The sequence below is a fragment of the Melanotaenia boesemani genome, chromosome 18 (genome assembly GCF_017639745.1).
Source record: "Melanotaenia boesemani isolate fMelBoe1 chromosome 18, fMelBoe1.pri, whole genome shotgun sequence".
Lineage (NCBI taxonomy): Eukaryota > Metazoa > Chordata > Actinopteri > Atheriniformes > Melanotaeniidae > Melanotaenia > Melanotaenia boesemani.
The window spans coordinates 6,877,086-6,902,161 of record NC_055699.1 but is presented as its reverse complement, the minus strand read 5'-3'; the positions used below and the strand labels follow the sequence as shown (position 1 = coordinate 6,902,161).

Sequence of the window (25,076 nt, the reverse complement as noted above, 5' to 3'; positions counted from 1 at the left end):
GAATATATAGCAGCTAAACGACTAATTTTATTAGTATAATACTGATTGTTTTAATTCTGTAACTGTAACTCACTTTATTTACTTTCATGTTCAACAGATTCATGTTATTTCAACTCATTTAAAAGTTAATATCCTTTTTATTCTTTGGCCTAAACAATTCTAAACAGTAACATAATCTCATCTCTCATTAAAAGCTTGTCTCAAGTTTGAAATTATTCCTGTTCGGTTTAGTTTCTTCATGATGCTTCCTGCTAGAAATAATGAAGGCTAGAGTAAATGTCTTATTACAAGACAGTTAAAATGTTTGAATATATGCTTTATGAACTCATAACTAAAAGTTTTAGACAGTTTTAATACTTTATAGTTTCATATTTGAATGATTGTGTTAAATTGTTAAAGGACAATTGCAGGACATGTAAATGAGGAAATCCTACCAGAATAACTGATTAAAATTCATTTCTGTCTCAGTAATATGAGTGAATCCACTTGCTTACAAATCATTTTATTGAGCTCATTTCAACCTGATTTTGAGTCACAGAAAAACCAAAAGAGAAAATGTTCATTAGCATCTTGACAAAGCGCTGCAGATCATAACATGATTCATTTCTGTTATATAAAATATAATCCAATGTGGCACTTACACACTGAACACTTGTCTTTATTCAAAAACAAGAGGTGAATCATCACATTCCTTCAACATAACTCAGCTGCCTGTAAATTATTACCTTTGACAGTTTAAAGTTGGATCTCTGTGACTTGAAGGCACAAACCAAAACAAACCCTGTGCTGAGTAATCATAAATACATTCTTCTTTCAGGATAAAAAGACATTCTGCAAAAACAGAACAAAACTCAGACCAAGAAGTACATGTTTCTAAAACACAAATCAGCTTCATAAAGATGCCACACAAGTGTGTTTTTCTCTTGTGGTTTGGTGCTGCACTTTAGCAGCATCAGATTTCCTCTGCAGATCACAGCAGAAATCTTGTCAACAGTCAGAACTGAATTTAATTGAAAAGTGCTTGATGATCCGTCTGGTTTCAGGATATTTTCTTAAACGTTCTGGAGTCTTTATTTGTTTCGAGGAACTTTTTCTCCAAGAGGAATCTCCATTAGTTTCTGTGAGAGAAGAACATGACAAACATTAATACTGTAGCTGTACTGCTGTAGTTTCAGTCCCACCTCAAAAGCTGCAGCCAGTTATAACCATTTTATTTTGTATGAGCTGAACAGTAGTGTGCAAAAGTCTTGAGACACCTCTCATTTCTTTATTTCTTGTTAGGAAAACAGGAAATATATGCTGTGAGTTACTGAAATAAACTTCATTATGAATGGAAATGTAGAATATTAGGTAAAAAGTTGAAAGTAAATATTTGGTGTGATCACCTTTACTTTTCAACTTAATCTGAACCCTCCTTGTAATTTCACTAAGGAGTCTTCAGCAATAGTCCTTCAGGCTAATTGAAACACTTTCCAAAGTTCATCTTTAGGTTTTTTCTGCATTTTATTTTGTCCTCTGCCAAGATGATCCCAGACTGCTTCAATACTGCTGAGGTCCAAGCTCTGGGGAGGATTAATCACTCCATAAACCATGTTACCATCGATTTACAGTCCAATTATTGTGTCATTTGGCTTTTCTCAGCCTTTCATTTCTTCATTTAAGAGTGGCTTCTTGACAGCCAACCCTTCCATGGAAACCATTTCTGACGACGCTTCAGTGAACAGAATATAAATCCACTGAAGGTCCCGATGCATCTCTCGGGTCCTTTGTCAGGCCTGTGCTGGATTTTTTTTTTTATTTCTTAATTAAGAATATCACTTTCAGATTCTGTTCATTTGCTGTAGATAGCATTTTGGACCCGACACTTTTCCTTTTGTCTACTCCTTGTCAAGTTTCCTTGCACATCACACAAAGGTTACCAGGTTTTCAGCTAATAGCTCATTCAGAATCACTTAGTTGTTGCAGAAATACTATTTTGTCTGCCAAATTGTGTCATCCTGGCCATTTTAAAAACATGCGACTAAAAAAATGAGAAGAAATGATGCATCTTTATGCAGGTTGCTTAGGCTGGTCGAAAGATCCTATTTAAAATAGTTTTTTTCCAAATTGTTAATTATGTGATGAAACAACACTGGTTTGGCCATTGATCTGGGTGCCTTGTTAATTAAATAAAACCAAAAACAAAAAATAAAATAAAACAAAAATACACACATACACTACTCTGACATGTTTTTTTTTTATTTGGATTATTTAGAATGAAATAATTCAGAATTAAAGTATTCTCCTTTCCGTTTACATGGAAAACACATTTAACCGCCTTTTTTCAATTCCGCTCTAGATCTCGGGGTTGGGAAGACACTTTGGAGCAGGGGCGGATGTGATGTATTCACGTCTACTGGAAGTAAACAAACTCCAGTTCCTGCTTCTTTTCTTTTCGGCTACAACATGGAAGACCACATAAGAACCATTTTCGCTTTGAAAATTAAAGGGGAATTAAAACTCTCATGTAAATATAAGTGAAAAATCAGCCAACATCCAAAGAAAACTCTGGCTGCTTGGAAGTAAAATATAAAGAAATGAGGGGAGGCTCAGTACTTTTGGACAGTAGTGTCTATGGACACACCAGTATCCCACCTTAAGCAGTCGAGCATGATGAGCATTGTCGTCTTCTGCGTCTCCTCTCTGAGTGTCCACCTGGTATCTCTGACAGGCCCGAGTCAGTTCATCAATGTCGTAGAGCAGCGCGGGATCCAGAGTGTGAGCATTGATCAGACTCACCAGGTACTCCCTGTAGTGCTTCCTACAGGGTAAAAGAAATAAAAAAAATAAAAAAAAACCAGACTATAAGGACATATGTTTGTCAAAAATGACACATACTGTAAGTCATTTCATTTGGAGCTGCCGTTCTTAAACCAGCTTTCTTTCAGCTTATAATTTGATGTCTACCAACGCTGCAGGACCCACCATATGATGCAGTCTGTCCACAAGAAAAACCTAGATTCAAATTTTAACAGGGCAGGAGAAAAGGCAAGGCAAGGCAAGGCAAATTTATTTGTATAGCACATTTCATGTACAAGACAATTCAAAGTGCTTTACATAAAACATTTCAGCAGGGTGCAGAAAGCAACACAAGTGCATTAAAAAAAAACAAAGATTAAAAGAAATGCAATTAATGAAATAAAAACAGAACGAAGATGTTAAAATAAAATAGATAAAATGCAAGAAATAAAATTCCAGTGTGGGGAAAGACAATATTAAAACATGATTCCAGCTTAAAAGAACCAGATGTAGATTTTAACTTCTAAATAAAAACTACTGAAATGCAGCAGAGAACAGGTGGGTCTTTAACCTGGATTTAAATAAACTGAGTGTTTCAGCTGATCTGAGGCTTTCTGGGAGTTTGTTCCAGACATGAGGAGCATAGAAGCTGAATGCAGCTTCTCCATGTCTGGTTTTGACTCTGGGAACTGATAAGAAACTGGAAGCAGATGACCTGAGGGTTCTGGCAGGTTCATACTGGGTCAAGAGGTCACTGATGTATTTTGGTCCTGAACCATTCAGAGCTTTTTAGACCAGCAGCAGAACTTTAAAGTCTATTCCCTGACAAACAGGTAGATGTAAAGACCTCAGAGCTGGACTGATGTGGTCCACTCTCTTGGTCTTAGTGAGGACTCGAGCAGCAGAGTTCCGAATAAGCTGCAGGTGTCTAACTGATTTTTTTAGGTAAACCTGTAAAAATACTGTCACAATAATCAAGCCGACTAAAGATGAGAGCATGGACTAGTTTTTCCAGGTCCTGCTGAGACATCAGATCTTTTACCCTTGATGTATTCTTAAGGTGATAGTAGGCTGACTTTGTAATTCCCTTAATGTTTTTCTCAAAGTTAAGGTCTGAGTCCATCAGTACACCTAGATTTCTGGCCTGGTTGGTGGTTTTTAGGTGTATAGACTGAAGTTCTGGGGTGACCTTTAACCGTTTCTCTTTGGCTCCAAATACCATCACCTCAGTTTAGACACATCCAGTCATTAATCTCCTCAATGCATTTACCAAGAGCCTGTATGGGGCCTCGATCTCCTGGTGACACTGTAATATATATCTGTGTGTCATCTGTGTAGCTATGGTAACTAATTTTGTTTTTCTTTATAACCTGTGCCAGTGGGAGCATGTAGATGTTAAACAGAAGAGGCCCCAGGATGAAACCCTGGGGAACTCCACATGCAATTCTTGTCTGCTCAGGTGTAAAATTACCTATTGACACAAAGTACTTTCTATTCTCTAAATAGGATTTAAACCAGTGTAGTGCAGTGTCAGAGAGGCCCACCCAGTTCTCAAGTCGTTTAAGTAATATATTGTGGTCAGCTGTATCAAATGCAGCACTGAGGTCCAGTAAGACTAAGACTGACATTTTTCCATCGTCTGTGTTCAAACATGTCATTAATGACTTTGGTCAGAGCATCTCAGTGCTGTGGTGCTGTCTAAAACCTGACTAGAAGACATCGTAGGAGTTATTTTGTGTTAAAGTCGTTTAGCTAATGAAAAACTGCTTTTTCGATTATCTTACTTAGAAAAGGAAGATTTGAGATCGGCCTGTAGTTGCTCATTTGTGTCTTGTCTAGATTGTCCCTTTTTAGCAGAGGATTGATTACAGCTGTTTTTAAAAGTTCTGGGAAGACGCCCGAAATTAAGGACAAGTTCACCATCTGTAACAGACCTAGCTCCAGAGTCTTTGAGACCTTTTTGAAGAAACCTGTGGGCAGAATGTCCAAGCAGCAAGAGGAGGTTTTCAGCTGACATAAGATGTCGCCCAGTTCTTTGCTGTTAATGGGATTAAACTGTGTCATGGTGCTTAAACTGGTTTTTAATGGACACAGTATGTCGTTGAACATTTTCAGTGAAAAATTTGGCAAACTCATTGCAGGCCTCAGTGGAAAGTTCAGGTGCTACTGACACAGGAGGGTTTGTTAACCTGTCAACAATAGCAAATAAGACCTGAACAATATAATAGTTTTTGCTAATAATGTCAAAGAAATAGGACATTCTTGCATTCCTTAGTTGTAAATTGTAAGAGTGAAGTTTCTTTTTATACATGTCACAATGAACCTGTAGACTTGTTTTTCTCCACTCTCTTTTTCCATGCTTCACCAGTGTGGAATTTCTCCATGGAGGCTTTTTCTTTCCAGAGACAACCTTCACCTCAATAGGAGCAATAGCATCCATAATATTTAACATGTTAGCATTAAAACTAGCAACAAGTTCATTGGCTGAACCCCCTGATAGGGCAGGTGTTAAAGAGAAGATCTGGTTAAACATTCCCCTCATGTTTTCAGTTATACATCGTTTTGTGATGACCTCTGTTGAGACATTTGTGTGAACAAGGACTGTACACTCAAAGAGAACACAGTAATGATCAGACAGGCCCACCTCACACACAGTAACCATGGAAACATCCAAACCCTCAGAAATCACTAAGTCTAGAGCGTGTCCTTTAATGTGTATGGGCTCTGTTATATGCTGAGTCAGCCCAAATTTCTCCAGACTGTTACCCAGATCTTTAGTCGCTTTGTCTTGAGGGTTGTCTACATGGATGTTAAAATCACCAACAATAATTACACAGTCAAAATCCAAACAGATTGTAGCCAGCAGTTTACTAAACTCATCATAAAATTCTGCGCAGTGCCCTGGTGGTCTATAGAAATTTAGATAAATTATATTATAATAAGCTTTCAAATGAAGAGCCACGTATTCAAAAGAAGTAAAACTTCCAAGAGATAACTGCTTACCTCCTCCTCTCCTGATAAAACTAAAGTTGGGAGGGGTTGATTCTATAAGAGTGGCTGCACTGTTATTTTGGTTCAACCAGGTTTCAGTTAAAAACATAAAATGAAGGTTGTGCATAGTTATAAAATCATTAATTAAAAATTTTCCCTACTAATGACCTAACATTTAATAAAGCTAACTTGATGGGTTTAGAATTGTTTACCCTATGTTTGGGGGCACGCTGTGGCTCACAGGGTATGTTAACTCTACTTGGAAACCATTTAAAAAACAGCTCTCTGTGTTCTGACCGAGCTACTTTTCTCCTTCTGTTACCAAACACTACAGATATTTTTGAACCTTCTAATAATCTATGCAGCCTGGACCCTCCACACATCATATATCTGAAACATGAAGATGGCATGGTGGTACAGGAGGGGCTGGGTGCCCTCCTTTCAGTCACTCTGGTGGGGGGGTTTATGGGGACAAAAGCATACTGGGGCATGGTGTTAGTTTGGTCACAATAGTGACCAGCTCCTTCATCTGGGAAGTGAAGTCCAGGAGGGGTGGGGAGAATGGGGAGAGGGAGGGTGACTTGGATGGAGTATGATGAGGTGAAGGGGATGGGTCCTCCCTGAGAGCTTTGGGGCTTTCTTCAGGAGGGGGCTGAGGTGGTTTTTTCCTAAGGCTTCCTCTAGGCTCTGTCCTATCACGCTGTTTTGGTCTGGCTTGTCTGTGGTCCTTGTCCGAGGGAACAGTGTCTGTTTAGAAAATAAAACAGGTTGGAGGTGAACAGCTTCACTCCTGACCTGTTCAGGCAGAATCCATCCATCTTAAAAAAAAGTGCCTGCGGTCCCAGAAGAAGCTGAAGTTGTCTATGAAATTAACTGGATGTGTGGTACATACAGCTGACAGCCATGCATTCAGACTAAAAAGCCTACTGAATCTCTCCACTTCTCTGATGGGAGGGAGAGGGTCACTGATGAATATCCGGGCATCCAGACAGCTGATCATCTCCAGCAGTTCAGTAATACCCTGCTTCAGCACCTCAGATTGTTGTTTCACAACATCATTCGACCCCACATGCAGGATGAGGTTTTCCACAGTTGGGTGCGCCGCCACAATTTGCGTAATTTTGCCTCTCACATCTGATACCATATCTTTGGGAAAGCACAGTACTTTTGTATGTTCTCCACACACATTTCTCACGTCTTTCACACTGAAGTCACCAACAATCAGAGTCTGAGGCCCAGCCGTTTGCTTTTCTTGTCGCCTTTTACTTTCTGATTTGTTTTTTGGTCTAACCTCGGTGTGTAGGGAGATCTCATTCCGATCATCAAATGTAGATCCAGAATCCTGCAGCAGTGGTGCAAACCTGTTCTGTAGTTGCATGTCCGGTTGTTGTGGAGAGGATTTGTTTGTTTTCTTTCTGATAACTGGCCACGACTGTGTCTTGCTAATGAGATGGGTTGAGAATGCTTGGTCTGGATAGTAGAGTAGGCCAGCCGGTCACGTCGCTAATCTCAGCAAACTGGACTCTGCCTGTTACTCGTCCTCCCATTTCCCTATAAGATGATTTACTCTTTGGCTTTGTACCAAGAGCATTCCAGGGAGGACTATCAGTGAAAGAGTTATTACCTTGTACATTGTTCTCCTTTTTCTTTCTAGCTAAGTTTGTGCTAATTAGCTGTGTGTTAGCACAATCTTGCCTGCTGTTTTTTATTAAAGGCAAGGTTGTTTTATTTCCACACAATCCATTCACTTCCACATTCACCTCGAGCTGTTGAATCTTTGTTTCCAGCATGTTGATCCTCTGTAGAAGCTTGTGATAGTCATCTGTTGAGAAGGGGGGCATCTTACAGCTAGTTAGCTTGAGCTCCTGAGTAACTGTAGATAAGGCTTCTGCTATTTGTAGGCCACGCTAACGTGACACTGACAAGATTGTAAGTCTTAAAAAATAGTAGTATCCAACCAAATCTACCACAAAATACAGTCCCGGTGATTAATAAGTATCCAGGAGCCGTTGCTCATAAGTTTCTTGATTAGAAAAATAAGAATATTGGTAGAAAAATGCAAGCAGAGGAGGAAAGCGAAGCAGCAAGCGTCAGCAGGGGACAGAAGCAGGAAGCATGGGAAAAGGTGAGCATTGTAACAGCTGTCAAACTTTGATAAGATTTTATTCATTTCTGACTTTTGTTTTTAGTTTGTCTTCTATAGAAACTGGTTCTTGACTCATCAAATTACAGCTTTGTCCTTAACCTGAAACTTGCCTCCTGAATTCCCCAAATGAGTACAAAATGGTGAGATAAAGAATCTATAATGCTGGAATTAATCAGAAAAAAAAGCCATCAAATCATGTACTGTAATCCTAATGTGGTCATGCAGCTTGAATCATCCTCTCAGCTCATCACGTCTCACCCTGGTGTCCCCTACTTGACCCCCTTTGGTTTCAGCAAACACACTGGAAATAGAAAGACTGTTATCTACGAAGGAGGATGCAGGTTTCACCCTGAGGCCACATACTGTAAGTGGTGCCGTAAAGAACTTATCATAAGTTTCATAATGGTTTTTTTCCATTATCTGCTTAAACCTACATGATTAATGCACCAGCAGGCTATCACTGCAGAATCCCTTGTACCGACTGTATGGAAAAGTTTTAGTTTTCATTTCTCTCCTTATTTTTCTGGAAATTCCACCAGTTTTTTCCTCCTTTTTCACATTTTTTTCTGTCTGTGTGATTCACTCACTCGCAGAGTCCAGCCTGTCCCGGATGAGTTTGGACGCCACAGGGAGAATCAACCTGCTGACCGTCTTCATCTTTCTGCTCCATCACGCCGCAAGCGTCTGCGTCAAAAACAGAGTCAACAATAGGACGATTAAATATGTCGATATGAATGAAGGCTGGAGTATCAAAGCATCTTCACATTTGATATGTTCAGTTTCTTTCCTTTCTGAACACAGCAAATAAAAACTATTACCGGTCTGAGTCCCGTTTGAAGGATCCGTGTTGAAGTTCACACCACTCCTCTAAGAGGACACAAACAAAAATCAGGAGGTAAATTTGTGTTAGGATCAAACTGATGGAGTTTTAAATTTCATGAAACAATATTTACACAACTGGGTCAATGTTTAATGCTACATTTAAACATGTCTCCTCCCTGCTTATAATGGGATTCAGCAATAATGTTACCAGCTACTGTTCCAATCAGATTCAGCTTCCCTCCCTCCATCATCATGAATCCTCACCTCTGTCACCATATTCAGAGATTTGGGGCTTGCTGTCTATTTTTATTATTTTTTTAACCCTTGTTTGGAGGTTTTTGTTGCACCTTCAGCCACACAGATGTCAACTACTGATCTACATGTCTTCCCTTATCCCTTTATATATATTTATATATATATATATGCTGTATTCTTATGTTTTTATGTCATTAAACTTTATAGTTACAGGACTATAAAGAGAGTAGAATAAAAAGAAGAAAATTAAAAATAAAACAGTGGATGTGTGTGTCACAATTACTTGAAGAATAAATAGATAAATAAATAAATTGAATAAAAGCCAGACTAATATAAAGAAATAAAAAAAAAGAGCAAATGGCATCTTTTACCTTCAGGAGAGCCTGAAGCCGGGGTGGCTCCCAGTCTCTGAGATAGAAAAGACAATCTCGAGGGTGATGAGCATGCAGGCCATTGTAGACACACTGAGGTGCTTTGCATTTCATCTGCAAGAGGAAACAAACTGAATAAAACTGGCATTTAACACAGTGTGTGTCCAAAAACGACTTCAGCATTACAAGATACTCCAGTACTGTATAAAACTGAGCATCTTCAGATGGTTTGAAGAGACAAAGCAAACAATGTAGTTACACTGATCTTTGGGATTATATTTGACAGAATCAAATAGGCAAAAAGATTAATAGACAATAAAATAACTGAGGTGGTTCTGAACTGTTTATGCATAGCAGAGCAGATGACACGTTTGCTTCACCGATTGTTTGTGACTCACAATGACAGCTGTGAAAAATGTTTGCAGAGCACACACAGTAAAACATGTCTGAAGAGATGTCACTTCAGCTCACCTTGTGGTAGGGATTGTTGCAGCCGCTGCAGAACTGGTACCTGCACTGGGAGCAGCTGAAGTGCATGCACCCACCTTTTGTCAGAGCGTACTGGAACCCACACTGAGGGCAGGCTGTAAGAGGGCACAACATACTGTTAAATAAATTAATTTACAGTAATTTAAAGTTGCTGTTGTATCCATTTTGGGGGGGATTTAAGCTGTAAAGAGCATTTCTTGTGCTTTTGGTGAATTAAATGCAGTGTTTTCTAAAGCCAGAAGTCAAATATTTGGATAACTTACTTTTTTAGTTAAGCTCTTATTAACAAAATATTTTTTAAAATGTCACAATTATCATCTGTCGGCATATACGGAGTTAGACCCACAATACATTACAATTTATATTATCATAAGACAGAAAATCCATAACCTCAGCAGCTGTTGCCACTGACACAGAGTGTCTCTTAATTGTCTACTGATAAATGAACTTCATATGCAGAATTTCAATGCTTTCTGTCCAAAATTAAGTTAAATGTAGCTTCTTTACATTTATAAAGCTCCAATTTGTTTTCCATTGGATAAAAAGGGTGATCATTTTCTTTTGTTAATCACTAAAATCAAAGCTGCTGTACCAGATTGTTAGACAACAGAAGAAAAATAAATATGTGAAAGTTAACCAGGTGGACAAATATAAGCATAAAGCTTCATGTGCAAGCTGCTGTAGTTATTTCATAATGATGGCTGTCAGTTCAGTGTAGGGTAGTTGAATGAAAAACTGTACATGTTCCACCTCAGAGGGTAAAAAGCCAACAAGAGGAGCTAGTTTTAGGACAAAGTCAACGTAACTGGGCCAACTCCTGCTTGATGATGAAAGCACAAACAGTGTATCAACACTGGGACGGGGTGAGGCTGAGCAATGAATTTGTTTGGTGTAGGACAAAAAAACTCAAATGAAAGTTGTGGTTGTTGTTTCAGGTGAAGTTTGTAGAGAGCCTCACTGATGCCGTTGTCTCTTAGATACCCCGCCAGGCCCTGCCTCTGGTAGTCCGGATCATTGTCCCTCTTCCACTGCTGGAAATCCTCACAGGACACGTCCTGGTGCTGAGGCTCCCACTGAGACCACAGACAAGAGTTAATGAGCTTCCTGCTCTGAGAAGCACTCAAGGCCAAACTTCTGTTTTTTTTCTCTTTTTTGTCCAATCTATCCCAAGATAAGCTGAGCAACTCCCTCTTAAGAAGGAAATAAAGATTAGACTCACAGGTTTTTTGCACTGAGCACAAAAACTCTTGTTGCATGAGGGGCAGGTGACCTTGAGCTGGTCTCCATCGTTGATAAACCCAGATGTGCACTGACGGAAGGAAGAAAAGGGAGGCACATTTCAGTCTTTTCAGTCTGTTAAGTTATCTGTTCCTAAATTCACAGAATCCCTACCATAATGAAGGCATTTCTGAAAACATGGACAGTAGGGTAGAATATAAATAAGATGAGTGGTATCATTAAACATATTACAGTAGATTCTTAACTATTTTCAGCCAGATAAATCCTTATTGGTATTATTGGAGTAAAGATAAAAATGCTTTTTAATTTTAGAAAATTAAATTTGGAAATCTTGTCACATAATCACAGTTTCATAGATGTCTTTCTTTGTGTGATTCATGGATGTAAACACTTAACAGTCCACATATGAACTTTCTATGAGAGCACAGACTGAAACATGTTTTATTACAATAAGAAATCAACATCAGGAGGCATTTTTAATACCATTTAAGTCTGATTATGTCTTTGAATTATCATATTTATGTTTCTCATACAGAACAATCCCCACCGAACTGAGGCATCAAAAACAGATAAAAAAAAAAATAAAAGTATGAGACGTAAAGCATGTAAATTGTGGGTTGAGGAGGAAATAAAATGATGAGAGCTGATAGAAACGGACAAGAATCAGTGGCCCAGTTTTTAATTTTGGAAAAACTCACATGACAGCACCACAGGAACTTTGGGTCTTTCATCAGTGCATGCTCAGTCAGCTTTTTGTGAAACAACTCATACACTTCAAGCTCCAAGCAGTCTCGTAGCTGCAAAACAAGAGGACATTCGCCTCACTGTTGCATCTCAACATGCAGCAGAATGTGTTCCTGTGTTTTTTAACCCATATTTCCCTTTCTTGCACATCTCTCCATCCCCTCCAACTCACTTTTAAAAGATAAAAAGGTGTTTAGGACAGATGTGTAAATATAGAATTTTATGTACAAAACTGTCAAATTGGTAATTTAAACGCACTTATCACAATCAGAACATACTTAAAACAAAAGTGAACAAAACATGGACACAAAGACATTTAAACCATCATCTCAAGCAAAATAAAATAAAATACTTCATTGATGTACTTTTTTTCTTCTTTATTCCACAAGATGTTTGCGTTTTCTGTTTCTCAGTTCACCTGAATGTCCAGCGTAGAGAAGTAACTGTCCAGTTGTTCGGGGTCGTTGATGTCGGGCTCGCTGCAGACGGGACACACCATGTCTCTGATGTGTTTGTCTCTGACAGCAACAGTGAAGTGCTGCCTGAAACACTCGTGACACACTGAGCACTGACAGGATGTAAGAGACTGCATCTGAAGCATGAAAAAAAAAAACTTAGCTTTAATAGATTGTATTTTCTACAACAGCTACTATGCTAATAAGAACAATTAAAAGGCCCAAAACTATTTTTTAATAAAAAAAAAAGTCATTGCAAATCAAAACAAAATCACTAATGACTCGTATTTAATAGAGATGCTTCAGATCATTTTGAAGTGTAAGCTTGGTACCCATGCTGCCGTCAGTTTTTTTAGTTGCTGCAAAACCCAAGTTTAAAAATCGATCACCGATATGTGATCCATTGCAGCTTGTCCATTTTCAACATGTGACGTTAAACCTTTAAAAACTCAGTTGGTCCAAATCAATCAATGTTTTTGCTCAACTTTAACTCTTATGTCCGTTTACATTTTACAGTAACTTTCTTTGTTACGCTTCTAGTTTTTGTAGTAATGCAAAAACTTGGTGTTAATTTAACAGAATTTCAAGCCAAACAAAAACAAAAAATTCATTACATAAGTAAACTTAATAAGTTAAATTGATTTCATATTTATTTGACCATGTTTTACACATTTTTTCCCCCTTTCTTTAAACATAGGACTGGAAGAAAAGATTGAGTATCCCAACAGGACCTCCTCCCGGATAAATAAAGGAAATAATATGACAGATTTAAATCTATGCTACCCAGTCCTCACCGACCCACCTTGCTGCGAGGGAAGATGCTTAAGCAGCACGGGCACTCGTTGTTGAGGAGACGCCTGATAAAATCTTTGTCGTGTGACTCCTTCACAGCTTGCACTACATCCTCGAGTGAGTAAGTGACACCTGGCTCTTGGAGCAACGACAGAACAAGCTCGCAACGCCCCCAGCTGGGCAGGTTGTACAATGCCAGTAGACGCCTGCATATCCTCTGAAAAAACAGGAACGAAAGACATCAAGTAGACTGCATAGAATTAAACTAATACAACCATCCTGTGTTATATCAGCCCTTTAAAAGACATCCGTCGATATGCAATCTAACCTGTTTGTCTGGATGTTTAGGATCAATCGGCGGCTCTGGCTGGTCGATCCAGATACGCTGGTGGAAGGGCTCCAGGAGAGGGCGCTGAAGTAGGGACAATGCCCCTTTTAACTCGCCTCCGCTCTGCCGCAGAGCCTCCTCACACTGAGCCATGTCCTGGAAGCCCAAAGAGTGCAGCTCCCTCATCTGAACACAGCAAGGACAGAAACCAGACAACTGTGATGATACTAGTGGTGGGCAATACTGCCAAAAAAAACTATAACACAATATTTTTCTGTAATATCTCGATAATGATAACACAGATGATTTTGATGTCTTTGGTCACACAATGAGTTACAGCATCGAAAATCTATAGGTGTATAGCACAATAAAAAAAAAAAAAAAAAAAAAAAAACTGCTCTAACTGTAGCTGGGATGGACTCTGGTCTGATGCCGAAATAGACATCCCTGCCATAAAAAGCCCAGAGGGGTTTTATTATGGCACAACAGCAGGCCTCCAGTGACTGCTTTGGGACAGGGGAGGAGCCTACAGCAGCACTGCAGCTCACTTAGGAGTAAGAACACCACATGTTTTCACGTCAGTCTCCATAAGTCTGCAATACCACATAAAAAAGTCACTGGATTTGTCGCTGGTCTTTTTTTAAATTTTTTTTTTAAAGAAGAGTTGCTACTGGAGTCTACATACGTACATAATATAGCGACAGAGTAGCAAAGTTAGTTGCTAACACTGCTTCTGGTATTTTCCCAGATTCACCTTTGTAGCGCCAGACGTGTGCATGCCATTCGGAACATGTGGTAAAATAGACAGAGTCTCATAAGGTAAAACTGTATTAATCATTTATTTTTGTCTCTATCACTGTTTTTGTTATTTGCTCCACTGTGCTTTGCCTGTACTGCATGGGTTGAGACGCAGTCAAGTGACTTCATCATGCCAGAAACGTGTTGGCATGATTTTCCATTTTCTACGAGTGTCAGACAATCTACCGGTATTATCGTGAACATTACGATATGACACACCCCTAGTGGGTACTATCAAAAGTTTTATCAGAAGATTGGAATGAGATACAGACCTAAAACACACAAACATCCTCAAGAAAAAAAAGTAAATAACCTCAGCTCTGCAGATGTTTTTAGGTACGTTAAGGGTTAAATTGATTGTAAAAGATTTGATCAGTTCTGTGGTACAGAGAACAGTTATGGGTATGAAACAGTCATACAGTGCTGTGAAAAACAAAAGTAGTTGAACTGCTGAAGTAATGAGTAAAACTTTCAGTGTGACAAACGCAGACATTCCACTCAACTGCACAAGAGATTTATGGTTTAAAAAGCCACAGGAGATGTGGATAGGATTTAATTTAATCATAAACAGAGTCACTGGTTCGGCTCCAGTCATCAGAACATTAAAACATGATTGTTAAATGTAACACATGAATACAGGAAACAGTGTCAGAGTTTCTGAAGGTTCTTCAACTTTAAGACTTTTTAAAACCACTAAACTTTCAACAAGTTCATCATAATTTCATTGTCATTCATTTCTGATTAAACAGCAGCTGATACCGCCCTCATTTCTATTTATTTTTCTTCCAAGTAGCCAGACTTTCTTTTTTCTAAGTTACTTAACACTGACTTGTGAATTATTCAAGCATCAAAAAAGCTAAATTAAATAAATGAATTTTATAGTCCTGACACATAACAGAAAGCATAAGCATTTGATATTTGCAGTCTAATAAAAACTAATAGATTTTTCATACCAACAAACTGACCCTCAAACAGCTAGTAGCTGAAAACTTGGTCTGTCTCGAAATGGATTAGACTAGAATAAACCACCTACAGCAGTGTCTGAAAGTGATGTCCTTAAGAAAGAGGGGGAAAAAAATCCAACTATGATCCAACACAGGTCATAAGAGATGCATCTGGACCATCAGTTGATCTAAAGCCCCTTAAAAACAAATAAAGACTCCTAAACATTTAAGAAAATAACCTGAAACCAGCTGAATCATCAAGCAATTTCTGACTGTTGACGAGAGTTTTGCAATGATCTGCAAAGCAAATCTGGATGGTGCCAAACCACAGCATTACTCAGCACAGAGATCCAACTTAAAACAGTCAAAGATAATAATTTACAGGCAGCTGAGTTATGTTGAAAGAACGTGATGATTCATAGTTTTTGTTTTTGAACATAAAGAAAAACAAGTGTTCAGCGTGTAAGTGCCATATTGGATTATAGCCTGTGGATGAGAATTTAAAAATTTCTGATCTGCAGGACTTATTTAAGATGTTTTTTTATTCCTGTGACAGATAAATCCGGTTGAAATGAGCTCAAGAAAATTCTTATTAATAAACATGTGGCTTCACTAATGCCACTGAGACAGAATAGAATAGTAGAATTTTCTCATTTCCATTTTCTGCAGTGTTGTTTGAAGACTGACAGATTTTACTGTGAATAAAGTCCTTTGGAAACATTCATTAATTTAGTCAGATGTTAACTAAAAACTAATAAATGGGAGTGTAAAATGCTCCCGTTTATTCTGACACCATACGTATCAGCAGGATGGACACAAACTTCTAGACACCCAAATAAAGAAATGAAGAGAAAATTATGAAGAAAGATCAGATTTCTCAGAATGTGTCAGTGGTTTCACAAAAAAGACATCGTAAATTAAAAGAGGTGAGTGAATAAACATGTGTTGTTCATGTTGTAACACCGAAGAACGAAATGCTTATCAGCTTGTCCAACGATACACCAGCCTAAATACATCAACAATATGCTGCAGAATGAGGTGTTTCATTTAATTAATACAAAGAGCCAGATAATGAATGGATGGATGGATTTAAAAAATTAGGACTTTAAAGGTCATTATGAACTGTTTTATTCATTTTTAAGCATGTGCAATGAAATATTTTGTTGATTTTATCCCAAAAACAAAAGAAAAATTAAGAATAAATCTATATGCAATAACTCACACAAAATCCCAACCATGCCATTTTATTTCTTACCTGATGATATGCACCCCAACTCTTTTTAAGTAACTTGTTTTACGATCGGAGTGGAGTTTCAACTCATTAACCAGAGTCAAAGGTTTGTGCATGACTTCTACTCCCAGCATGCACAGATAGTGGCTATAAGTGCAAGCTCAGCTACCATCAAAGTTTAAGTTTCCTGACAGCCTGCACATACACAATATTTCCATTTTTATCATTTAACTGATGCAGACCTGCAGACGCCCCATCAGTCTCTGTGTAGTGACTTTATGTTTTCCTACCTTGACTTGTCGGTCTCTCAGCAGGTGTCTCACTGCTCTCTCGGTGTCTCCTCCTGCTGCCAACCAGGCCATTTTAGCCTCAGCTCTGGAAAGCTTCCCACCTCCACCTGCAGTATTCTGCTCCGGCTCCCTTTCACATTTCCCCACCACAGGCTTCATCCCAGTGTTCCCCACTTTGTAACTTAGTTGAACAGAGGCGGCCATGGCGCATATTTCATCCAGCAGGTGAGGCAGTTCTGATGTCAGCCAGTCACATGGGTTAACGTTGCTGCTGCCACACAAGCACAGGGCTGCATACACCTCCTCTGGGCTAACGCCCCGCTTCTCTGCCTCCTGGGAACAAGAATCAGATTGTACATGGTTCAATTTTAAATTTTCAGGTACTAAATGGGTTCATTAAGGGGCAGACAATGAAAAAACTAATGTTCTTATTAATTGTTTACTGAATAAATTTTTCAAGAAAAAAATACCAAACATTTCTCAGTTTAAGGTGAATTAATTAAAACAAACCCTGATAAACTGAACTTTTTAAGGCCCTGAACTGCTAGCTGAACACAATACATAGTTTAATCTACTTCCAGGAATTTTTATGGGAAGTTTCTGGGGGGATATAAATCTGTCATGAAAATAATCCACAGTTTAATCACATACTCTTCTAACTTAAAGATTAGGCTGCTTTTTAAACTTAAACAAATCTAACATTTAACTAATTACTGGTACTAACCCAGTAGACTTAGTTGGATTACTGCTACTTGGCAGTAACCAGCACATTGGTTGGAACTTCCCTGACAAACCCCTGCTATGTTTTCACCGAGCTTCAAGTTCATATAAATACCATTTTATTTCAATAAGAGAAAAGATTCTTAAATTCGCCTACAGTAATGAAGAGGTGACCAAATTCAACATTCCTCCAAATATGAATTTCAACCACATCTTGGTGTCTTTATCTCTTAATGACACGTGCGTCGTTGCAGGGTGCGGCTCTGTGAAATTCTGTTCCTACTCTTATCTGGTGAATGAGCTTCAGTCCGTCGTCCCTCATCGTTTTCTGCCTCTTCAGCTCCATGTTGAGCCTGGGCTTTGGCTGTGGCGTCACGTCTAGCTGAGGCTGATCCTTAAACACTGACGGCATCTGCTGGAGGGACTGTGGCATAGAAACTCCAGCAGAGTCTTTACATGGCAGGCTGCACATCTCGCACACTGCAGAGGGCTTGGTGTTGGCAAAAGTGCAGAACTGGCAAATCCACTGTGAGAAGTAGAAAAGGAAAAAAGTTAAAACAGATGCTAACAATTCTTTGCTAACAATTCCTGGAAAAAACTAGCAGCTGCACTTATGACATCTTAGCATCACGAGATCCACAGGAAATATACTCATCTGTTAAAATGAAGCCCCACTGAGAATTAAGGACAACAAAGAGTTTGCAGTTCTAGCCCCCGGGTTGTGGGAGTCTTAAAAATGCTCCATAAAAATGATAAAAATCAGGCACGTGAGAAGTAATAAAGACTGGTGTCAACCTCAGAAAGTGATCATCAGGACAGAAACTGATTTAGATTCCAGTCAGATTTGCAGCTACAGAAATGGTCTCATAAACCACAAAGCAAAATACACACAAATCTAAAATTTACTTTCCTCCCCACTGAGGCCTGAGACCAGTCTATTTAGACCAGTCAGTTCAGAGCAAAAGTTGACAAAAGCTTGACAAAACAACATTAAACCAAAATATTTTTTGTGATGCAAAATAGGGATTTAAGCTACTTTTCAAACTCAAAATCAAAGTTAGAAAATCAGAATTTTATCAGACCAGATAAACTGTGTAAAAGTGGGCTAAAGTTTTATGTTAACATACCACCGCAATTTCAGATGCATTTTAGTGTCTAACAACAGAAATGTGTAAATAAAAGCAGCTTTATTAAAAATTTGATTTCATTAATAAACAGTATGGAGCAGGAGAGCACTGAACAAATTAGTAGAAAGTAGTTAGATGGTTAGTTAGTTAGGATAGTTGGCAACACTTGATATATTACATTTAAAATGATAGAACATCAAGGTTGTTCATTTCTCTGCCAATTACCTGATCAATTAATAAGGATGTATATTTACTTTTTAAAATAATTTCTTGTGACTTCAACACCTTTTGTCATATTGTTAAACAAAAACCGATACAGTCCGGTGTACGGCTTCTCAGTTTTTGCTTCAGCAGGGCATCTCGGTCAAAGAAAAGACTGAGAAGATAAGAAGGTTGTGTTGTCAGCAGTGGGACTAACCTTTGCTCCCAAGTCAGGCATCGATCTAGGGCTTGTCAGTATCGGAGCAACAGGTGGGCGGGTGGCAAGACGAGGGCGTTCACACACCTCACAGAGGATACTGCTGCCTTGGTTCACAACGGTGCAGCTCTTACACTGCCAATCTGAGAAGGTGGAACACAAACACAATAAATTAATTTACACTGAGTGCATCTATTGATGTTTATGAAAACTAACAAGATTATAGCAGATTTACTGTACAGTTTCATTTCTTTTATAACTTAGCAGACATTTGTTGTTTTTCCCCCCCACTTAAAAACATTTTACAACATTGTTTTGGAGCATCAATAAGTTTGAGTCTCACCTGTGTTAGATGATACGGGGACTGATATGGAGCTGTCTACAGCCGTGGATGCAGCAGTGGCGAGTCGAGGACGTTCACATGTTGCACAGAGAACTGCTCGCATCTCATTCACTGTAGTGCAGTGAGCACACTCCCACGGTGATAGAGATGGACTGGAAAAACAGGGTTTTTTGTATTTTGAACTTAAATTTCAGTTTTAGGAAGATGAACAGAGAACCCATCCTGTGGTCTTCCTGACTTTGGCCATTAACCTCACTGTTGCCTAAGTATGTTCTCACCTGGATGTTTTAGCTGGGGCAATATTAGTCCTGGCATGGCCTTTGCGGTCAGGGTGAGAGTGGAAAAGCCTGTCACAGTTTGCGCATAATCTCTGGATGCAGGTGGAGCACTGAGCATGGACAGCAGAAATTCCACAGATGGTGCAGGTCTCTGCAAAATAAATAAGAACAATAAAAAAAAAAAACAGAACAAAACAAACACAATCAAGAACGAATGATGGCATTTGATTTGTGACATATTTATGTTGTAATCTAGTGTACCCTGTTTGGGTTTCTGTAATTTGTCCCTCTTGTGAGTGGCTCTGGAGGGGTGGCGGTGATAGAGGTCATCGCATGCGTCACAGAAATGTTGATTGTCACATGAAGGGCAAAGAAGAGATGAAGCGCCGCCACACAAACTGCACTCACTCACTGCAGCGGAGGCTGAATACAAAGAATAGAAACATACCGAGTGTTCAGTCAATGTCAATGTAATTGTAAGTTAAACACAATTTAATAAAGAGACCCCAGATTCACATTTTCAGCTTCTTCCAGGAGGCTTTTCAGATCACAGCTGATCATCTAAAGACAAATAGGATGTTTATTATATAAACATTTATTTACGCAATCTATGTTGCCAAATAACTGCAGTTCTACGTATTACAGAGTATACTGTCAAACCTGCCAAAGTCTAATAAACCTCATTTTATAAAAGATACAAAACTTTAAACAACAATGAAGACATTAACATCTTTATTCATCTGTGCCATCAAGAAATAAGAAAAACTGATTGTAAACTTGGTCATTCAATATGGACAGCTGAACTCTACAAAATAAATATCCTGAAATGAGACCTGAACAGCTGAAGCAAGTCAAGGTCTTTTGCTTAGTTAAACGTAAGTGATGACTAACAACCAAAATTTATTAGGTGCATTTTAAAGCTAGTATTTGTGCCAAGCAACATGTAAGATAAATTTATTTTCATATATTTAGGATATTGTTACTTGAAAAACCAAACAGAAGCAACAATAGACAGATGAACAAGATAAGAATCCACTGAGAAACCATGACAGACCAAAAGTTAACGATCTGGTAACCAAAGATCATCTGGGATATAATTATCCGAACTTCCGGATGACCAGTTCTTGGCGTCACTGCTGTTATTAGCTACTAACCAACCAACAAAGATGCAGCGTGATGAGCTTACCAAAGGGAACACTAAAGCAAACATAACAAAATGGAAATTGAAATGAACTGAAACTTGCTTGTATGATGTGCCCTCCAGCTTGGTCTCTTTTGGGAAAAAAAGGAAAAATGTGACCAAGAACTGCTGTTATTGGTTATAGAATATGATGTTAAAGCTGAGTCTAAATCATCAAACCTGGCATTATACCCAAATATGATGCAAATGTATAACCAAGCTTCTTAAAAGTGGACTGTAGGCGAGTGATTCTGGCTTGTGACTGCAAATAAATGCAAAAGCTCCACTAGGAAGCAGCTGACTGCATGCAGCCTCCAGAGTGTTTTAAAGACCTGCATCCTCCAGTTCCACTGGTTTTGTTTCTTCACTTCAAACAGCCAGCACCTCATGATCTGCTTCGGCACTCAACCCATCCACAGGATCCTCTTCATCTAAAACAAACCTAGTCGAGTGGAACACCGGTTATGAATCACTCCCTTTTCTTTAGACTTGTTTAAGTTTTATTGTTTAAATTTTGGAAGAAACAATGCGTGTAAGCTTAAGAAGTTTATAGAAGTAGAATCATAAAGAGTCTCTTCATGTTTCATTGGCTATTCTTCAACAAGAGCCACTTGAATGTTCATGTCAGTATCTTGTTTGTAAATAGATTAAATTGCTGCTAAGCACAGTTTAATCCCCTCCTCTATAATCTGTTCCAAAAAGAACGTCTTTGAGGCACAATGAAGGGAAACTGTTGCAGGAAACGGTTTTCATCTTTCTTAACAGGAATGATTGTGGGTTTTTTTTGGTAATGGCAGCTGCTCACCTGCTGCTGGTTTTGGTGGAGATGCAAGCTCAGGCTTTGGGTCTGATGACGTTAAAGGAGACGGGGTCTGGGGTTTGTCTCCCTGCTGCTCGTCTCCAGGCGGGACGGCCTTAGAGTCGTTCACTGGCTCATTCTGAAGAAACCAGCAACACAGTCAAAACAAAAGTGTTATTAGCTGGAAGAAGACTAATATTTTTTTCTTGCACCTTTGTTTGAACCTGAACAGGTTTTGGTCAAGTCTTTGAATTGTAAATAGTTTTTTTTTTAGATGATTAGACACTGAGTGTTCTAGTTCACGCACAAACACTAGCTGAAATGAGAAACCTGAACTAGCTTAATTCTACTTTAGCTTAACTGAGCACGCTGCCTGATTGTTGAGATATCTCCTCTTTATTTAAATCTTTAGACCATCATTTACCCCTAAAACAATTCTACTAGACTCAGGCAAAACAGTGTTTGTGTCTTAAAACATTTGAATGTTCTCAGGTCATATTTATTTTATTCAAATCTACCTTCATCTACAAAAACCCAAATAAATTGCTTACGTCATTCACTTCAAATTTGTCTATTGTTTGGAAAAAAAGGGGGGGGCGGGATAAAACACATTCTGAGCTGTCACCTTTACATCATATAAACTGCTTGTAATCAGGATGTGTGACATGTGGGAATGCCATATTTTTTCCACTGTTGAAGCCAATTTTAGATCAAAGCTGCGCTTTAATAAAAATCTGACAACAGAGCAATTGGAAATGTGTACAGACCTGCTGGATGGCAAATGGGATGATGTCTTTGAAGTGTTCAGGGTGAGGATGGTTGCCCTAAACAAAGAGATATCAGAAATAAACTGTGGTGAAATGCTTTAACCGAAACTGAGTATCAGACTCTCTTTGAAACAAATACAAACCTTGACTAGCATGTCCACCTCTGAGCGGAGGGTCATCACCTCCAACGTCACCGCAACAACATTTTCAGTATTTGGTTGGGTGATTTCATCAGGGAAACTGAGGCCGTCGAACTGCTGGTTGGTGTAGCCGTAGAGGAACAGAACTCTCCGACCTCCCTGTGGAAGAAAAAAAAAAAGGTAATTCCTGTACAAAAACTTGTTTTATCTAGTCCAACAAGCTTCAAATTTAGGGAAAGGGTGGAGTAAAGGTAAGATCTCACTGGCTTTTCCTCACCTTGATGGCATCTACTGTGGTTCTGAAGACAGGATTGTTGTGTTTGACGCTTCTCCAGTATCTGGGCCTGGTGGGAGTGGCTAGGTTGCATCCGTACTTCTCCAGGATGCTCAACGCTTTGGACAGTTTATTCAAAGCTTTAAGAGCCTGACAAAAAGATAATCTTGCAATGTTAATGACTTCATCAGGCTAACAGCATCTGGTAAAACTTTACAGTTTATTGGTGGTTATAATACTAACAGTTTACATTTGTTATTTATTAGTTGTTTCCAACATTTAACAACCAACTACTGACTTTCACGTTGAGACTTAATAAATAAAAGAGAACATTTGCGATTAAAATATCATGGGATGGTAAACATGGAAAGAATGACTGCGAAGTCCAGACCCAGTTTGTAAAACTAACAACAAATACTGGAGAAACTATAATATTATTGTACACAACATGATCTAGAGCTGCCCCTAAAATACAAATATTTTATATGTAATTTCTTGTAGTATTGGAGTTCTGGTATCAGAGCGATGTTGACAATTGTTGATTCACGAGTAAAATGTTCAGCTCATATAGATCTGCTTTGAATTTTTTTTATCCTCCATTCAAAACATCATAGTTTAGGATTTTATAGGAAAGCAACAGACATACTAATACACAATTAATGGAATAGAATTAACATGATTGGAAAGATTGATATAAATGTTATATAAATATATTTTTTAAAATGTCTGCCCCCTGGTGGTCAGACAAAAATTTACCCATTATGTAGATTTTAATAATAAGAAGAAAGTTGACCATGACTCATCTTTCCTTTAAATAATTATTGAAATAAGGTGCCGGGTCCCCCCCACCACCCCACCTCAAGGCTCTCATATGTCCTCTGAATAGCATTCCTTACTTCTTTTGGTTTTAGTTTGACAGCAAAGTTAGGAAAACAGAAGTTAAACTCACATTTCAAGAAACTGTGTAACCTCATTGAGCCTGTCTTGGTGTGTGCAGGTTATGCCACAGTTATAGACAGAATAAATTTCATTAAAAGATACAATATTTGACAAAAAATTTAGAAGAAGAGTGTTAAATGGGCCTCTAAATTTTAATTAAATATCTTGGTCAAAGTAGGCTGATACATGACTGGTGCAAGCTGGCACAAAAAATACTCTACCAAGCAGCATTACCAGCAGGACTGAGGGATTCTTTCATTACCTCATGTTTACTGCAACCAGTCAAGTTCTCTCTAAGCATGACTTCTGCTGGCAAGTAGCAGTACTTCTCTGACAAGGGCAAAGGGATGGTGGCCATAGTGTGGACTTCAACCTTCACATCCTGGGCTAAACCCGAGGAGGACAGGAGCGACTGGGCTCTGCTCCTGACTTCGTCCATCTGGACCGACACAGGGCTGCTACTCATCACTGAAGGAGAAAGAAAATGAAAGTGTGGTGTTACACCATATGAATTAACAGCTCTTAATCCAGAGGAGTGTTCAGGTGTATAAAAAGATGAAATACACAAATAAATACATAAATAAATAACAGATGCAGCTCAAGAAAAAAAGGCTGCTTGTCAATTTGATTTTTGTTTTTGCAAAACAAAATGTCTTCATAAGAGGAATGCAAAGAATGTCAGACACTGTCATTCACCTGTGTTTAGGTTTTAAGCCATTCTGATCAGGTGATGCACATATCTTGTTATTGACAGACTAAAATGGTGTTAAAAAATGTATCAAAACCTTTATTAATGTCTATAAAAAAACTTCAGTGGTTTAATACTTAATAATAAGATAATAAGATCTGTAAGAAAAACATTCAGAAATCCCATTTGTGTTATGTGTGTGAAGGGGTATTTTCAACGAACAAAATGCCAAAAATTAAACAGAATTTATGTAAATTTACTGGGTTGAAAAGGACTTTCTGTCGACCTGAATAATACGACATTTAAGAAATCTGACAACATGATGGGAAAGTCAGGGGCTAATCATAGTTTCGAGGGTAATCAGCAGTATTAAAGTATCGAGTCACAGTAACCCCCAGACTTCTGTACAGGAACACTCAGTTTAACACAGCAACCCGTTAAATTATTAAGTTTGGGGTTATTAAAGTCAGAAATTTCAACAAAGCCGAAGAGTTGAATCCGAAACTTTAAAACAGCTTTACAACCTGCGACATTTGCTAAGTTACATTACTCACCGCCTTTGCTACTTTAACTTGTTTAAACGATTATACCGTCCACCAGCAATAAGGAAAGCAGCTTATACTTCGGCATAAACCAAAATAAATTGTTTTACACTGACACCTGAGGTCCAATCCTCACATGAGCGGAGCTGGTACCAACTAGAGCTAGCTTTAAGAGCGGAACAGCAGTT

The 25,076-nt window shown here is 38.6% G+C and overlaps 1 protein-coding gene across 1 annotated transcript; it reads right to left on the bottom strand.

Moving 5' to 3' along the window:
- Nucleotides 1-486: 486 nt before the first annotated feature.
- Nucleotides 487-25,060, bottom strand: LOC121628890 (E3 ubiquitin-protein ligase RNF31-like). Its single transcript, XM_041968276.1, has 24 exons — nt 24,901-25,060; nt 23,921-24,126; nt 22,723-22,869; nt 22,449-22,604; nt 22,306-22,362; nt 21,545-21,677; nt 19,821-19,982; nt 19,560-19,710; nt 19,282-19,433; nt 18,939-19,081; nt 17,677-17,919; nt 16,674-17,006; nt 13,411-13,596; nt 13,093-13,299; nt 12,254-12,427; nt 11,790-11,888; nt 11,072-11,161; nt 10,811-10,925; nt 9,835-9,947; nt 9,364-9,477; nt 8,734-8,782; nt 8,503-8,599; nt 2,635-2,800; nt 487-1,118 (listed from the first exon to the last, which is right to left on the bottom strand). The coding sequence occupies exons 2-24, from the start codon at nt 24,122-24,124 to the stop codon at nt 1,071-1,073; spliced, it is 3,339 nt and encodes a 1,112-aa protein (XP_041824210.1). The 5' UTR covers nt 24,125-24,126; nt 24,901-25,060; the 3' UTR covers nt 487-1,070.
- Nucleotides 25,061-25,076: the final 16 nt, after the last annotated feature.

What these genes read in the sequence shown, in the direction of transcription:
- LOC121628890 (XM_041968276.1), bottom strand. Translation starts at nt 24,124, where the DNA reads ATGAGTAGCAGCCCTGTGTCGGTCCAGATGGACGAAGTCAGGAGCAGA. An exon ending in CCCCGTATCATCTAACACAG is followed by an intron (nt 19,082 to 19,281) that starts GTGAGACTCAAA and finishes CCACCTTCTCAG; the next exon opens with ATTGGCAGTGTAAGAGCTGC. An exon ending in GTGCTCAGTGCAAAAAACCT is followed by an intron (nt 10,926 to 11,071) that starts GTGAGTCTAATC and finishes CTGTGGTCTCAG; the next exon opens with TGGGAGCCTCAGCACCAGGA.